The sequence below is a fragment of the Bactrocera oleae genome, chromosome Y, assembly GCF_042242935.1.
Source record: "Bactrocera oleae isolate idBacOlea1 chromosome Y, idBacOlea1, whole genome shotgun sequence".
In the NCBI taxonomy this organism is placed as follows: domain Eukaryota; kingdom Metazoa; phylum Arthropoda; class Insecta; order Diptera; family Tephritidae; genus Bactrocera; species Bactrocera oleae.
In genome coordinates, this window is record NC_091542.1 from 242,039 (window position 1) to 261,153 (window position 19,115).

At 37.6% G+C, this 19,115-nt stretch overlaps 2 protein-coding genes across 2 annotated transcripts; one reads left to right on the forward strand and one right to left on the reverse strand.

Moving 5' to 3' along the window:
- Nucleotides 1–2,463: 2,463 nt before the first annotated feature.
- LOC138858270 (uncharacterized) lies at nt 2,464–7,357 on the reverse strand. The gene is made up of 4 exons (XM_070112775.1): nt 6,325–7,357; nt 5,308–6,271; nt 4,357–4,720; nt 2,464–2,703 (listed from the first exon to the last, which is right to left on the reverse strand). Exons 1-4 carry the CDS (start codon nt 7,355–7,357, stop codon nt 2,464–2,466), a joined length of 2,601 nt encoding a protein of 866 aa, XP_069968876.1.
- A 4,412-nt stretch (nt 7,358–11,769) lies between these two features.
- LOC138858271 (importin-4-like) lies at nt 11,770–12,675 on the forward strand. The gene has a single exon (XM_070112776.1). It carries the CDS (start codon nt 11,770–11,772, stop codon nt 12,673–12,675), a length of 906 nt encoding a protein of 301 aa, XP_069968877.1.
- Nucleotides 12,676–19,115: the final 6,440 nt, after the last annotated feature.

A 19,115-nucleotide genomic window follows, 5' to 3' on the forward strand; every position in this document is an offset into this window, starting at 1 on the left:
GTTGCAAATCATGTGGTGGAAATCCTTGTAACTCCAGAGGGTTCAAAAACTCCGTTGGATAATTTACTACATCATCGGGATTTGTTATGGAATCAACGGAATTGTATGTCACCAAATCGCCAGCAATTTTTGATTGAATGGTGAAACTCAGTGCCTGTACATCATTATTCTTTGCGGCAAGAATTGCTCGTTGACTCAACCAAGCATGATTCTGATAATTCTCACTAATGTTTGGGAAAACATTTTCAATAAGTGCTAATTGAGCGTCTACAAATCGGCAAAAGTCGTTGGTAAGAGTAATTAATCCAGATGTCGCATCAACTGGGACTTTCCCAATTCCTAAAGCTAACAATTGTTTGGAAAATTGTTCCGCACTTTGATCATTTTGAAGTTGAACTCTCATATTAGTGGTTAGCGATAATGTTTTTACGTTATTCCATAAAGGTGATGCTTTCAGGCAAGCATTCAATTCATCTGCAGGCGTTCCACGGGGAATTACTGGCAACGGCTGCCTGAAATCGCCTGCCAACAATACCATCAAGCCGCCAAAGATGTTGTTATTTCGCCGAAGATCCTTCAGTGTAAAGTTAAGTGCTTCAAGTGACTTCTTATGTGCCATTGTGCACTCATCCCAAACAATGAGCTTGCATTGCATCAACAACTTTCCCATTGCACTGGATCGGGAAATATTGCATGTTGGAGTATCAATTGTTTTTAAATTGAGTGGCAACTTAAGCGCAGAATGTGCAGTACGACTGCCATCAAGAAGAATCGCCGCAATTCCAGATGATGCTAATGCCAAAGCTATGTCACATCTTGATCGAATGGTGGCCAAAATCAATGATGACAAATGTTTTCCCTGTTCCTCCAGGTGCGTCCAGGAAGAATAGACCACCAGTATTATTGTCCACCGCTTGCATTAATATTTTGTATACTTGTTTTTGCTGTTCATTCAGCAACGGCACATTATTTCGAACGAATTCCTGCAATGTATCAACATTGTATTGCAGCTCTCGATTTAATTCTTGGTTGAATGCATCATGCATCGATCGATTTGGCGCAATCATTCCTACTTCAATCAGTAGCTTGTTTGCAATAGTCAAGCATTGATCCTCAATCAGAATCAATCCTTCATTGTAGATTTGATCGGTTATTTGGATGTCAGGATTATTCGTTTGGATGCGCAAGCGATGCAAGATATCTTCACATATGTTGTCTTTGTATTTGTTCCATAACTGAATTGTTTGCGAAGGAAAACATGTGGTGATGATAATTGCGAACAGCGTTCGTATTTGGTACGCATTTGATGAAACAACTGAATCCGCAAGTGTTAAATCCCAATGAGAATCGTTCTCCAGCAAACCCAATAGTTGACATGCTTCCCGATATGTTTGGCATTGGTGGCCATTCACAGTTCTCAAATGCGCAAATGATTTTGGTCCACGTACATTTACCAACAGCAGTCGCAAATAAAATCATTCATCATTTCTAGGATGAACAGTATACATGCGACCTAGTGCATCAGCGGAAAACAGATGTTGCCAATCTGGAACTGGGGTTCCTTGTTTGCGACGTTGGAATTTCTTTGTTGATTGATTCCTAGTGTAATACTTGGGCATTTCAACGTACATCAGCGTCGCTGCGAAGAGATCTGCTTCACACATTGCAAAGAAGCTAGTCAATGTTGTCGATGGTGGTCTCTCAGCTCGTTGTGCCACATTAGCCTCAGTGAAGTAAACTCTTTGGCCATTTTCCAAATGCACTGCTAAATGTACAACTGTGGGATATCTTTCATGAATTTGAAATGAGAACACAGTGCTTCATTAGTACTGACGTATCTGCCCATTTGGAAGTTGCTGATTTCGTCATTCGCATTTGCCGACGCAATACCAAACACAGCCGTGTCGCTGCCTTTTGTGACGTACTTGTACAAATATTTGATTGATTTGGCCGAATGACAACTCTCAACGTTTGCATGTGTTTTGAAAATACGTGATAGCAGTGGGCAATATGGTTCAATGAATTCATTTCCGATCTCAATCTCTTGATTTTGAACTTTAACTTTGATAGTTCGACCATTATCTTCTTTTGAACGCCGACGATAAACTGGATATCTGGAGCTTAGACTTTTATTCGTTGTTACGCCTGAAAATGCAAAATTAAATGAATTGTTAATGGAAACCAATAATAGTAATAATTAGTGTGTGAATATTGTACCTGAAATTGGATCGACCATCTTCAACATGATGTCGTACCCGTCTTGCCCTTGCCAATAAATGATTGGATATTGTAACGCATCGTTCAAACGATGTGTCTCGTTTACACGATGCATGATATTGCTTCTTCGCTGAACGAAAATGTCACGCGATTTAGTTAGATCGCCAACAATAATTGCAGCAACATCATTAACGGTGGGTGCATTGAATCTTCGCACATGTTCACCTGTTGGAGTACAATCCGCTCTTATGACAAATTTGTTCGTTCCAATGCTGTTTTGAACATATTAACCACAGCATTATTAGCGTGTAAAAATGATTGCAACTGTTCAATAATTCGTCTCTTTAATTGTTGTGTTCCCTGTATATTGCTCCGCACATTCAGCTGATCAACCATCGACGAAATTAAATATATTTGCAGAAATTGATGCGGTTCATCTGGTGTTGGCACCATTGAACCATGCAAATGATACATTTGTCCTTGTATCTGTAATTGCAAACAATCATTTGTTAAAGAATACGGTGTAACTTCTGATCGTGTGATGGTGTAGTGTGTGGTGTATATGTAGTTGTTATGTGTTGCAATTTATTGTGTTGGTGTGAATGATCGGTTATGTGTGTTGTATCTTAACCTTGCAAGTCGGCATGAAGCCGCCTTCTCGATTGATATTAGCTCCAAAGGAAGTCATGCGAAAGCAGTTATTGTATTCAAGGATGTGTTGAAGAAAATGGCTGGAATCGGGATCACTTCCATCGAACAATGGTCTCAGTGGTTCTGGTGGTGTAAGTAATGGATCCAGTTTGACTTTTCCACTTGCGCAGCACAATCCAGCCGTTTCTCTTTTGAAATTTAACGCATTGCAATATCGGCATATAGTCGTCATTGATCCAATATCTAAATTTTCATCATAACTGTAGTTCGCAGTGGGATCATATTGGAATGCCAAGCGATTGTATGAAGCTAATGATCTTCGTGTGTTCACGCGTTGTCTCAATCGGGCATGTTCTCTTATTACATTTTGTCTTTCTACGCTTAAGTTCTGTGAATACACTTGTTACTGACTTGCATGTCTTGTGCGACGGCCGATGTTTGCACGTTGTCCTCTAGGCATTTTGGACTATGGACAGAGTAGTGAATTTAACCTCAAATGCACGATCCACATAATTTACACAGTTCAACTTACCACCTGTGTATAAAAATACACGTTATTGATTTGATGGTTTCCAATTGAAATGTTAGGAAACGAATAACTTATTTTTTTAAAGTTTTTTTTCACAATTTCAAGTGAACACAATACCGGTTTGTCACATGAAATTAAATGAGCAGAGAACAATGAGTAGCTGTCAATCAATGTATCACGCACCGGCGCCATCTACTTAAAATATTGGTTTGTAGTACATGCTATGTATCAGAGATGGCGCTGTATGTGAAAAAAGATTTTCCCGCTTTTCTGTTGAAATTTTTCCTGAATTTTCTTTGCTATAAACCTCACGGAGCCCGAGACCTTTCCAACGAATGCGACACCGTGGAAATCGGTTCTTGCGTTCTGGAGTTATAGCCTCAGTAAGGGGGGAAGTCTACTATTTATATAGTAGACTAGCAAACCCGGCAAACTCCGTTTCGCCACCAGATGGCTTTGTTTTATGTAACATTTCGTCTGGTAATTAAAAGATGAAGAAAAATTTTTTTTTTGTTTTATATTCAAAAAGAAAACATTTTATTTCATTTCACAGCAGTAAGGAATTCATTTCGATGACAAAAATGAAGTGTTATTTAGTTGAAATTCTCTAAGTAAATGAACGTGAATCCAAAGTGAATACTGAATCGAAGCGTTATACGTGTCCGCATATTATCCGTTTCATTGAAGTGCTCTCTGGTAAACCACATTTTTTGTTTTTTGGTCTGATGTTAACACAAACAAAGCGGATGGTTTCCCAACTCGTGAATACGCCACGTATATCTGCCTATGTGAAAAACAATAATTTTCTAAATTTATCCCGCAAACACTACTCGATTGACCTTGCGACTTGTTAATTGTCATTGCGAACGCAAGGCGAACGCAAGGCGAACTGAAAATTGCAATCGCTTGAAGTCAAACGGAAGATCAGTCGGAATCATTGGTATTCGAGGAATACATACATTTTCACCTGCGTACTTGCCGTTAATAATGGTTGCCTCAATCAAATTCGGCATAAGTCTTTTTACCGACAGTCGAGTACCGTTGCAAAGTCGCGGTGGATTCAAATTACGCAATATCATAATAACTGTACCAACTTTGAGTTGCAAATCATGTGGTGGAAATCGTGGTAACTCCAGAGGGTTCAAAAACTCCGTTGGATAATTTACTACATCATCGGGATTTGTTATGGAATCAACGGATTTGTATGTCACCAAATCGGTAGCAATTTTTGATTGAATGGTGAAATTTAGTGCCTGTACATCATTATTCTTTGCGGCAAGAATTGCTCGTTGACTCAACCAAGCATGATTCTGATAATTCTCACTAATGTTTGGGAAAACATTTTCAATAAGAGCTAATTGAGAGTCTACAAATCGGCAAAAGTCGTTGGTAAGAGTAATTAATCCAGATGTCGCATCAACTGGGACTTTCCCATTCCTAAAGCTAACAATTGTTTGGAAAATTGTTCCGCACTTTGATCATTTTGAAGTTGAACTCTCATATTAGTGGTTAGCGATAATGTTTTACGGTATTCCATAAGGGTGATGCCTTCAGGCAAGCATTCAATTCATCTGCAGGCATTCCACGGGGAATTACTGGCAACGGCTGCCTGAAATCGCCTGCCAAAAATACCATCAAGCCGCCAAAGATGTTGTTATTTCGCCGAAGATCCTTCAGTGTGAAGTTAAGTGCTTCAAGTGACTTCTTATGTGCCATTGTGCACTCATCCCAAACAATGAGCTTGCATTGCATCAACAACTTTCCCATTGCACTGGATCGGGAAATATTGCATGTTGGAGTATCAATTGTTTTTAAATTGAGTGGCAACTTAAGCGCAGAATGTGCAGTACGACCGCCATCAAGAAGAGTCGCCGCAATTCCAGATGATGCTAACGCCAAAGCTATGTCACATCTTGATCGAATAGTGGCCAAAATCAATGATGACAAATGTTTTCCCTGTTCCTCCAGGTGCGTCCAGGAAGAATAGACCACCAGTATTATTGTCCACCGCTTGCATTAATATTTTGTATACTTGTTTTTGCTGTTCATTCAGCAACGGCACATTATTTCGAACGAATTCCTGCAATGTATCAACATTGTATTGCAGCTCTCGATTTAATTCTTGGTTGAATGCATCATGCATCGATCGATTTGGCGCAATCATTCCTACTTCAATCAGTAGCTTGTTTGCAATAGTCAAGCATTGATCCTCAATCAGCTTCAATCCTTCATTGTAGATTTGATCGGTTATTTGGATGTCAGGATTATTCGTTTGGATGCGCAAGCGATGCAAGATATCTTCACATATGTCGTCTTTGTATTTGTTCCATAACTGAATTGGTTGCGAAGGAAAACATGTGGTGATGATAATTGCGAACAGCGTTCGTATTTGGTACGCATTTGATGAAACAACTGAATCCGCAAGTGTTAAATCCCAATGAGAATCGTTCTCCAGCAAACCCAATAGTTGACATGCTTCTCGATATGTTTGGCATTGGTGGCCATTCACAGTTTTCAAATGCGTAAATGATTTTGGTCCACGTACATTTACCAACAGCAGTCGCAAATAAAAACATTCATCATTTCTAGGATGAACAGTATACATGCGACCTAGTGCATCAGCGGAAAACAGATGTTGCCAATCTGGAACTGGGGTTCCTTGTTTGCGACGTTTGAATTTCTTTGTTGATTGATTCCTAGTGTAATACTTGGGCATTTCAACGTACATCAGCGTCACTGCGAAGGGATCTGCTTCACACATTGCAAAGAAGCTAGTCAATGTTGTCGACAGTGGTCTCTCAGCTCGTTGTGCCGCATTAGCCTCAGTGAAGTAAACTCTTTGGCCATTTTCCAAATGCACTGCTAAATATACAACTGTGGGATATCTTTCATGAATTTGAAATGAGAACACAGTGCTTCATTAGTACTGACGTATCTGCCCATTTCGAAGTTGCTGATTTCGTCATTCGCATTTTCCGACGCAATACCAAACACAGCCATATCGCTGCCTTTTGTGACGTACTTGCACAAATATTTGATTGATTTGGCCGAATGACAACTCTCAACGTTTGCATGTGTTTTGAAAATACGTGATAGCAGTGGGCAATATGGTTCAATGAATTCATTTCCGATCTCAATCTCTTGATTTTGAACTTTAACTTTGATAGTTCGACCATTATCTTCTTTTGAACGCCGACGATAAACTGGATATCCATCGTTCCCTGTGACTATTTCGGTAACTAACGGTCGCGGATATCGTTTAGTGCACTTTCCATCAGCCATGCAAGGCGATATTGGATTTAATGCACCGCACGGTCCATGAACCATCTGTGTCGTCACACTGTCGTGTAGATGGGGATCAGTGACTGGATCAGGAATTTCAGCTGATATGATGTCATCTACTTCATTTGAATGTAATTTGTTCAGCAACCAAATTAGGATATGAGCATGCGTTAGTCCACGCTGCTGCCATTCCACCGAGTACGAATAACAACGTGTGTCACCAAAAACTTGATACTTAGTAAGCACATCCATCATAACCTTGAGTTTTTGCTGAAATACTCTGCCGATTATGTCATGGCGATCTTGCGGTTTTTGGCCCGGTTCCAACTCACGTTCAATTTCCGTCCACTTTGGATTGTATGTGAGCGTAATAAATAAATCCGGAGTTCCATAATTTCGCACGTACGTCATAGCGTCTTGAGCGTATTCGTGCATGTGGCGAGGGCTTCCGATATAAGATGATGGGAGAATCGTCAGACGTCCAATATTCTGAACATCACCATCTGAATGAATAGCATCACGCAAGTGTATATAGTCCTCAGATCGTAGCTTTGCCTGATTGAATCGGATGAACGCTAAACGTTCGGTCTCGACTTTGACATACATGTCGACAGCGAATTGCTGGAATAGCCGACGGCACTTCAGAATGACATTCTCCTCATGTGTGCGAATACGCATAGTAATTCATTGCGCTTAGATTTTTATTCGTTGTTACGCCTGAAAATGCAAAATTAAATGAATTGTTAATGGAAACCAATAATAGCAATAATTAGTGTGTGAATATTGTACCTGAAATTGGATCGACCGTCTTCAACATGATGTCGTACCCGTCTTGCCCTTGCCAATAAATGATTGGATATTGTAACGCATCGTTCAAACGATGTGTCTCGTTTACACGATGCATGATATTGCTTCTTCGCTGAACGACAATGTCACGCGATTTAGTTAGATCGCCAACAATAATTGCAGCAACATCATTAACGGTGGGTGCATTGAATCTTCGCACATGTTCTCCTGTTGGAGTACAATCCGCTCTTATGACAAATTTGTTCGTTCCAATGCTGTTTTGAACATATTAACCACAGCATTATTAGCGTGTAAAAATGATTGCAACTGTTCAATAATTCGTCTCTTTAATTGTTGTGTTCCCTGTATATTGCTCCGCACATTCAGCTGATCAACCATCGACGAAATTAAATATATTTGCAGAAATTGATGCGGTTCATCTGGTGTTGGCACCATTGAACCATGCAAATGATACATTTGTCCTTGTATCTGTAATTGCAAACAATCATTTGTTAAAGAATACGGTGTAACTTCTGATCGTGTGATGGTGTAGTGTGTGGTGTATATGTAGTTGTTATGTGTTGCAATTTATTGTGTTGGTGTGAATGATCGGTTATGTGTGTTGTATCTTAACCTTGCAAGTCGGCATGAAGCCGCCTTCTCGATTGATATTAGCTCCAAAGGAAGTCATGCGAAAGCAGTTATTGTATTCAAGGATGTGTTGAAGAAAATGGCTGGAATCGGGATCACTTCCATCGAACAATGGTCTCAGTGGTTCTGGTGGTGTAAGTAATGGATCCAGTTTGACTTTTCCACTTGCGCAGCACAATCCAGCCGTTTCTCTTTTGAAATTTAACGCATTGCAATATCGGCATATAGTCGTCATTGATCCAATATCTAAATTTTCATCATAACTGTAGTTCGCAGTGGGATCATATTGGAATGCCAAGCGATTGTATGAAGCTAATGATCTTCGTGTGTTCACGCGTTGTCTCAATCGGGCATGTTCTCTTATTACATTTTGTCTTTCTACGCTTAAGTTCTGTGAATACACTTGTTACTGACTTGCATGTCTTGTGCGAGGGCCGATGTTTGCACGTCGTCCTCTAGGCATTTTGGACTATGGACAGAGTAGTGAATTTAACCTCAAATGCACGATCCACATAATTTACACAGTTCAACTTACCACCTGTGTATAAAAATACACGTTATTGATTTGATGGTTTCCAATTGAAATGTTAGGAAACGAATAACTTATTTTTTTTAAGTTTTTTTTCACAATTTCAAGTGAACACAATACCGGTTTGTCACATGAAATTAAATGAGCAGAGAACAATGAGTAGCTGTCAAACAATGTATCGCGCTCCGGCGCCATCTACTTAAAATATTGGTTTGTAGTACATGTTATGTATCAGAGATGGCGCTGTATGTGAAAAAAGATTTTCCCGCTTTTCTGTTGAAATTTTTCCTGAATTTTCTTTGCTATAAACCTCACGGAGCCCGAGACCTTTCCAACGAATGCGACACCGTGGAAATCGGTTCTTGCGTTCTGGAGTTATAGCGTCAGGAAGGAAAACCCGACTTATTTTTAGATAGTAGATAACAATAATATTAAAGCCGTGTTAACCTGTATATGATAAAATCGGTGGTGGGAAAATTGTGGAATTAGTCAGCCATGTTTAAATGCATTCGCACCATAGATACTAGTTTGGCTAGTAGTAACGCTACACAGTTCAAGTCGTAATAGACTTATTACTTTTAAAGGACCTACTTTTGTTTTTGCTACTAGTAAGTGGCTTGTGGTCGCAATCTCGCTTTGTGTGCGTACGTATACAGAAGCCGTGTAGTTCGACTTTGTGCTCTGGGGCATAGTTTACCCATCGAGGGATTTGTATCTGTGAGATATCATTTAGATTGCTCGCAAACTGGGACCACTTTTCTAAACGAAATGGTTTTATTTGTTCATCGCAATCGGTTCCATCTATCCATAATTCTTGTATTAGTATTTTGGCTTGTATCATAATTGGCGAAAGCAATCGCGCGGCGTCGAAAGGTATTGCCACAGAGAATAAAATTTGTCGGTTTGTTATGGCGGATAATGCTGGTATTGACTCTGTAGTATATGAAGACTGGTCAGATATCGCATTCCATTGTATCCCCAAAGTTTTGGTTCTAATTTCCTTTTCGAATTTAAGGAAATTACAGTCCAACAGATATAAGTATGTCCTTTAAGATATTAGGGCGGTCCGCCATTATCTTTTTGAAGACAACTCCGACCTAAATATTATAATTCAGCCACTAATTACCCAACTGAATTTTTAGACTCCTTGGATGTGCCTGGTTTACCTCCGCACAATTTGCAGCTTAGGGTTGGCTCGACAGTGATCATGATTAGAAATTTAAACCAACCAAAACTGTGCAATGGAACACGTTTGGTGATAAGAAAACTGATGAGCAATGTGATTCCCGCGTTGATATTCAAAGAATTTTAAAGAAATTTAGAGACGAGGAAGTTCTTATTCTTATTTAAATGCCCTTTGAATTTAAACGAATTCAATTCCCGATTCGTCTTGCCTTCGCCATGACGATTACCAAATCACAGGGTCACGTGGCATGTTTACGTGTCGGTAAACCATCCGCTTTATTTGTTCTTGCGCCTGGCAAAAAAACAAAGAATGTCGTTTGCCACAAGTTGCTTGAATGAAAAGAGTTAATCCGAGTGCATCACATGCTACACAACATACTTTATTTTAATCTTTTTTTTTCTGACACGTGTTTGAAGTACTTTATTTTAATTTGTATTCTCTTTCTGTATGTATTGTTGATCATAATTAAATACTTTTATATATCTACCTATGTTCATATTTACTTTGTATCATTGTATTATCTTCATCAGAGCCTAAATTAGTTCAGCTAAAAGATAACACGACATTAATTGACTGTTAGGCAGTACGAAGTTCGCCGGGTCAGCTAGTATATATTGTATATATTATATTAACAAATTATTGATTGCCTTAACTTATGCGCTTACATTTGTATACATATACTCACAACAACCACAAACTAAAAATTAAAGTTCAAGTATTTACGTTCAACGAATTTGCGACAGTAGCCCTTAGGCTTAATAAAGCAACTAGCGGGACTGCGTAACAACAAGTAAGCTAAAGACACAATAACAATTAAAGCTAGAATTTACAGCAAAAAGACAAAAATACAAACATACATATACATTCAATCGGCAAATAATACGCAAATTGCATTTACCGATAAACCTTATAAATAAAAATTATCTTATATATTTACATATATAATTATATCCGAATATATTGACATAAGCGCCAGCAGAGGAGGCCGATGAAAACGAAGATGATATCGATATTGAAAACTCGGATGGGGAGGATGATGATTTGAACAACATTGCGGGAAACAGTGTTGAAAATTCATATTTAGAAGAAAAAGACGATGACATTTTATCATTGAAGAAATTTTCCGAGCATACCGGAGTCGCTTTCATCCCTTACTTGGAGAAATCTTATCCAAATGTTTACAAGAGTATCGATCATCCACAGGAAGACATACGTAACGTGTCAATTGACGCATTGAGCTCCTTCATTGTGGCTCTACACAAACTACAAGATTTGCAAGACGTTCCCAATGCTATTGCAATCTTGATACCCAAATTAGGCCAAATTGTGCATGAAGAAGTTTCTGTTGTGTTGTCTGCACTTGTAGATTTGAGTGATCTTTTGAAAAAGTTGAAACAAATCTATTTACCAACGGTTGAACTTCGTGATGTAGTCTTCTCTTGTATAACAGAAATGCTCCAGGGCAAGGTCGCTTGCCAGTTTGACGAGTCTACTGGAGATGAAGACGAAGATGCTGAGGAGAGTGAATAGGATGAGGCTATCGTAGAGTGTGCTGCCAATATACTTGGTTATTTATGATCCTTCGAGCCAGAACGGAACAAACAACGAAAGCAAGGCGAAATCAGGCACACAATATACAAGTAAAAGCTTTCAGTTAATTTTCTTATTAGCTGTTTTTATTCTATCATTCTTTGAAAATCATCTGCCAGGTGAGGTAGTACGGAGAATATTAGTGCAATTCACATAACGTTTTGCAAATAATTATATGCAAAAAGTAGAAATTGCGATACATTTCTTTGTATTACGTGTGAGTTCGGTTATAAGTGCGTCTAAAAAAACGAAGGAACATAAAGCAGTTGGTGCAAAGCCAAATAAGCAAATAATTGGCAACTCGGAATAAGAGTCTTCGGGAACAAAAAGAAATTTTTGGAATCCAAAATGCAGCAAATAATCCAAATTATTACAAATTTTCTTTCTTCGGCTAACGGTGTAATCAAAAAGGCCACCGCTGATTTACAGGAGGCCTACAAGCGTTCTGAGACTGTACCAGCTCTTTGCGAAATTGCCGTCTCGACAATGAAGCCACAGGTGCGTCAATATTCTGTTGCACTACTTAAGAAGCATTTTGCGAAACTGCGTCAATGGAACAAAGTGCAGGTTGAGCAACAGCAAATTATTAAGCAGGGTATGCTTTATGCCCTCATGCAGGAGCAGCAAAAGTCTGGGCGTAAAGCAATTGCTCAATTTGTTGGTGTTTTGGTGCGTCGCGAAGCCAAAGAGTTTGACTCATGGATGACCGAAGTGCTAAAGTTCACCTACAGCTACTGCTCTTCTACCGATCCTAAGCAAAGCGAGCTAGGTTCGTCTTCATTTCCTATTTTGGCTGATGCGGCCTCTGATCAATTTTTGCAGCACATGGAATCGGTTTCATATTGGAATGGAATGTTCACTGCTGCAGTGGTGACCACCGAAGCAACTGGCAACATGGCTACACCTGTTATTTTCAACATTCTAATTAATATGACTTCTTTGGTGCCGTTCACATTGGGCCACAGAACAGCCGAACAAAAGTTGCAGAAGTCCATACCGTTAATTGGAAATCCCTTCAAGCATTTGCTGGGCAGACTGAGGTCGACCAATTCAGATGGCATTCAGTTGGCAGATTTAAATGCTAAATTGCTGAACAATCACATAAAAATGTTGTCGAAGTTGTTCTTGGAGGCAGCAAGTAATGCCCTATTTGATAGCGCTATGCGCATAAAAGTCGCGGCTTACGTTGGCTGGGTCGTTCGCTTAAAGAAAAAACTGATTTTCAAACGAAAGTTGATCGAGCCCATAATTTGAATTTTTTTTCAATTTGATGGCAACTGAACCCGAAAACGAAGACGATGATGAAGAATACTTTTTGGGTGAAGACAACACGAATCCGATGACAACGGCTACTCAAACAATGGACCTTGCACTGAGCGTGCCACCAGAGAAATTGACTCCGCCATTATTGCACCTTTTGGAGCCCGAATTGCAGGGTCAGGACCCACTTCCACGTTCTGTTGCCTACTTAGGCATGGCCGCTACAACCGAAGGATGCTCGGAGGCTACTTGCAACAAATATCTCGAAACCATGCGCCGGAACATCTTTCGGTTTGAGCACCCGCTTTCCCTAAATTCATTTCGTTTTTATCAATTGATTTTACTAGCGGTGAGTGAAATCGAAATTAATTTCGAACTTGGTTATTATGGTGGTATGGCTAAATGACCACTCATTCCCCATCATCATAAGACACTGTCACACCACATTTACCACATCAATTCACATCCATATCACCACGCCTACCGCCCATACATTCCACATCACTACACCATGCACCAACACGCACACATATACAACATCGCCACGATCACACTACCATAAAGCCATCAATCAATAGATATATAAGGGACTACAAAAGGATCCCATACGCTTCTTTTTAGCATCGATTCGCTTACGAGAGGACATCTTTCGGTTCGAGCACCCGCTTTCCCAAAATTACTTCGTTTTTACCGACTGATTTTACTAGCGGTGAGTGAAATCAAAATTAATTTCGTACTTGGTTATTTATGGTCCTTCGAGTCCTAGTGAACGGAACTATTTAAACATAAAAGAAAAAATAATAATAATTAAATAACGTGAACAAAAACTAACAGCGTGAACAAAAAATAATGTGACAAAAACTGAACAAATAGTGAAAAATAACCGGTTCATTTATTAGAAAACAAATAAAAAAAAAAACCCGTGGAGTGACAAAAACTGAACAAAAAAAAACCAAAAAGGTACAGTGACAGTTCTTGGAAAAAAAAAGTGCAGTGTAATATAAAGAAATATACAAATATATATATATATATATATGTTATTTGTGTACATAAAGAAAATAAATGTACGTATATATAAGTATATACATACATATGCCAAAAGCGAATTTGAGAGTTGAGTGACCGAACATATGTTCGAACACATAAACACACATATATAACATAAAAGAGGAAAAGCGGATAAACATATTAAATGTCCCAAAAAACAAAAACATAAAATGAAAACATACTTAAACACAAAAATAAACGGGCGCGAAACCAAAAAACAAAAAATCGAAACGCGGCGCGAATCCCAAAAATATACATAAAAACCAAAACATTAATAATCAAATATCATAGGTGGCAACACTTCAAGCTCTTAAGCTGCAATTCTTTTAGCTGTGTACATTTGTGTTTTTATTTTAAAAAATTCTCGAAGTTTAGCTAATTTTTATTACCGTGTTAATACAAATTTTTAGTGATTAAACTCTCAGTTTCATGATAAGTATTTTATGTTTTGTTTTTTGCGGTATTAAAAAGTTTAAACTTTCCAATTTTTGGTGCCGAGTCACCCTTTCTTTCATTTTGTTTTATTTTATTATATTTTCTCACTTTGTTTATCTTATCTACTTCTTTATTCACAGCTGTGTTGCGTTTAGCTTTTTATTTGTTACAGTGCTTCTAAAACTGCTCGCTATATTGCTTCTTCAAATTGTCTTGGTTTTAAACTTTGATAAAAAAAAATTGTTCTGAATTGAATTTATTATTATTAATATTAATATATTCTTAATTGAATTTATTATTAATAATATTTTATTAACACACTAATTTATTATTAATCTATTAAATTTTGTTCTACCTACTCTTTTATTTGATCTTCATTGTTGTGGTTTATTATGTCTTGTAACTTCCCCAATTGTAACATTAAAGGCGAGTCAGATCGCTACGTTTCATGCTGGCTTTGTGATGGGCTTGCCCATATTAAATGTGCTGGACTGACTGGTAGAATCTTAGATTCTATTATCGACTGTAAGGGATTGCGTTGGTCCTGTTTAAATTGTAGATCTATTGAAATCGATCTATTTAAAGTTTATAGGGAGACACGCAATGGCTTTAACGAAATCGGTCGTGATCTTGTAACCCTCACTGAAAAATTTAGGCACTATGAAAAATTGTTCAAATCTTTTAAGTGCCTGAATGATTCTCACGAATCCTCTAAACCTGCTCCTAAGCGTAAACGTCCTTCCGATGAAGTAACACTTAGTTCTTCTGTTCAGAAAAGAACGTCTCCTCCCAATGACCTAATAAATCTCTCTTCTCCTTGCCCTCAAGGTGATAAGCCGTCAACTTCCAAAGAGCTCAATTCCCCAAAAGCTCTATCTAATAGTAATAAGTGTCTCACAATTCCAGAGGCTCCCGCTATTAACTTAGTAGCATCAGTTAATAACTTAATAGTTATTCCACCTAAAAAGTCTATATTTATTTCGAGACTTGCCAAAGATACCTTGGTGGAGGACATTAAATCTTACATTTCGTCACGTTTAAAAATCGATGATATCAATATACGTAAATTTAACTTCAATTATGATAGAAGTATATCATCGTTTAAAATAGACGTATCTCTTGAAACATTCAAAAAGATCTTAGATAGTTCATTCTGGCCACCTGGGACTTTTGCATTTATTATCAAAATGTTAAAGGTCTTAATACAAAATTTACCGACTTGTATTTAAACAGTTCCAATTTTAATTTCAATATTATATAATTGGATTTACAGAAACATTTTAAAAACCTCACATATTTGATAATGAGATTTAAAACAGCAAATTTCAAGTTTTTAGATGTGATCGACTGAACAGAATCGGTGGAGGTGTTCTATTTGCCGTGCATTCCTCTATCCCATCTGAAAATATTCTTGTTCCAGGGACCGACTCATTTGAATTTAAATGTATTAGAGTATACGTTAATAGTTGCTTTATTTATTTAACCCTATCTTATATACCACCCCATTCCGGCTTATCTGTATACATGCAGCATGCTTCTTTAATAAATAGTGCTACCTCGATGGCAAATAATGCAGATTCAATAATTGTATTAGGTGATTTCAATTTACCGTGTGCTTCGTGGAAACCATTCGATGACTATATCGTGCCGATTTGCAATCGGTCATGTTTTAATGAGTTTTTCGAAAAAATGTCCGAGTTGGGTCTGAACCAAATTAATTTGATTCCGAATAAATTTGGTAAATGCTTAGATTTAGTATACGTTGATACCTCCGCAAAGTGTTCCGTTATTCAGAGTAATCCTCTTGTTCTACCAGAGGACTCATATCATCCTGCTTTGGAAATATCTGTCGAAATCTCAGGCATTGTACGGGATAATAATCATCAAACTTCGTGCTTCTGTACTCGGTTTAACTTTGCAAAAGCTAATTTAAAAAAATTAAATATAGAACTTTCTACAATAACATGGCCTAATTATAATGGTGACATTGAATTGAGTGTCTCTCATTTTAATAATATTATTATGAAATTATTTGAAAAGTATGTTCCAATAGTAATTGTTAACAAAAACAAAAGTATAAGTCCGTGGTTTTCGAAAGAGTTATATAAATTGAAAAACAGAAAAACTCGAGCCTTTAAACATTTTAAAAAAACCGGTTCACTTGTCAACTATTCTAAATATTCGCTATTGCGTCGACAATATTTTTTTGACCTAAATACGGGCGCGAGATTAACAACAAAATATATATGCAGCAGCAAAAACACAGGGAGAGAGATGCACAACAGGCATCGTAAAAGCTGGCGATAAGGCAAAAAGAGAAAACTACAAAATCCTCAAAAAAAACACACACATCTATTCTCCCCAAAACCCCTTGAGGCGAGACAAAGAAAGTGTATCGTTTTAATTTTTTTTATTAATTATATATGTATGTTGTAAATCCTGTATACTGTTAACGTTAACGGAAAATTCCAAAAAATTGATATATAAAAAAAATAAAAAATCCGGTGAATATACTTATATACATATGTACTTATATAATACTATATTTACATATATATGTGTATATATGTATTTTATATTAACAAACTATTGATTGCCTTAACTTATGCGCTTACATTTATATATATTATATATGCACACAACAACCACAAAAGAAAAAATAAAAGTTCAAGTATTTATTTGCAACGAATTTCCGGCAGTACCCCTTAGGCTTAATAAAGCAATTAGCAGAACTGCGTAACAACAATTCAGCTAAAGGCACAATAACAATTAAAGCTAGAATCTACAGTAAAAAGACAAACTACATACATATACATTCAATCGGCAAACAATACGTAAATTGCATTTATCGATAAATCTTATAAATAAACATTCACTTTAAAAGAGGAGGCCATTTTAGCAATTAAGAAATTTCCTGTTGTGTTGTCTGCACTTGAAGGTTTGGGTGATCTTTTGAAAACGATCGGTTGAACTTCGTGATTTTGTCTTCTCTTGTATAATGGACGTGCTCCAGGGCAAGGTCGCTTACCAATTTGACGAGGAGCGAATACGATGAGGCTATCGTAGAGGGTGCTGGCAATATACTTGGTTATTTATGGTTTTCAACATTGTAACTGGTATGACTTATTTGGTGGCGTTCACACTGGGTCACAACACAGCTGAACAAACGTTGCAGAAGTCCATACCGTTAATTGTAAATCCCTTCAAGCATTTGCTGTGCAGACTGAGGTCGACCAATTCGTTTATGTTTTTGATATTCTCGAGAGTATGGCAGATTTAAATGCTAAATTGCTGAACAATCACATAAAAATGTTGTCGAAGTTGTTCTTGGAGGCAGCAAGTAATGCCCTATTTGATAGCGCTATGCGCATAAAAGTCGCGGCTTACGTTGGCTGGGTCGTTCGCCTTAAGAAAAAACTGATTTTCAAACGAAAGTTGATCGAGCCCATAATTTGAATTGTTTTCAATTTGATGGCAACTGAACCCGAAAACGAAGACGATGATGAAGAATACTTTTTGGGTGAAGACAACACGAATCCGATGACAAGGGCTACTCAAACAATGGACCTTGCACTGAGCGTGCCACCAGAGAAATTGACTCCGCCATTATTGCACCTTTTGGAGCCCGCCTTGCAGGGTCAGGACCCACTTCCACGTTCTGTTGCCTACTTAGGCATGGCCGCTATAGCCGAAGGATGCTCGGAGGCTACTTGCAACAAATATCTCGAAACCATGCGCCGGAACATCTTTCGGTTTGAGCACCCGCCTTCCCTAAATTCATTTCGTTTTTATCAATTGATTTTACTAGCGGTGAGTGAAATCGAAATTAATTTCGAACTTGGTTATTATGGTGGTATGGCTAAATGACCACTCATTCCCCATCATCATAAGACACTGTCACACCACATTTACCACATCAATTCACATCCACATCACCACGCCTACCGCCCATACATTCCACATCACTACACCATGCACCAACACGCACACATATACAACATCGCCACGATCACACTACCATAAAGCCATCAATCAATAGATATATAAGGGACTACAAAACGATCCCATACGCTTCTTTTTAGCATCGATTCGCTTACGAGAGAACATCTTTCGGTTCGAGCACCCGCTTTCCCAAAATTACTTCGTTTTTACCGACTGATTTTACTAGCGGTGAGTGAAATCAAAATTAATTTCGTACTTGGTTATTTATGGTCCTTCGAGTCCTAGTGAACGGAACTATTTAAACATAAAAGAAAAAATAATAATAATTAAATAACGTGAACAAAAACTAACAGCGTGAACAAAAAATAATGTGCCAAAAACTGAACAAATAGTGAAAAATAACCGGTTCATTTATTGGAAAACAAATAAAAAAAAACCCGTGGAGTGACAAAAAGTGAACAAAAAAAAACCAAAAAGGTACAGTGACAGTTATTGGAAAAAAAAGTGCAGTGTAATATAAAGAAATATACAAATATATATATATATATGTTATTTGTGTACATAAAGAAAATATATGTACGTATATATAAGTATATACATACATATGCCAAAAGCGAATTTGAGAGTTGAGTGACCGAACATATGTTCGAACACATAAACACACATATATAACATAAAAGAGGAAAAGCGGATAAACATATTAAATGTCCCAAAAAACAAAAACATAAAATGAAAACATACTTAAACACAAAAATAAACGGGCGCGAAACCAAAAAACAAAAAATCGAAACGCGGCGCGAATCCCAAAAATATACATAAAAACCAAAACATTAATAATCAAATACGGGCGCGAGATTAACAACAAAATATATATGCAGCAGCAAAAACACACACAAAAAAAAACACACACATCTATTTTCCCCAAAACCCCCTTGAGGCGAGACAAAGAAAGTGTATCGTTTTAATTTTTTTTATTAATTATATATGTATGTTGTAAATCCTGTATACTT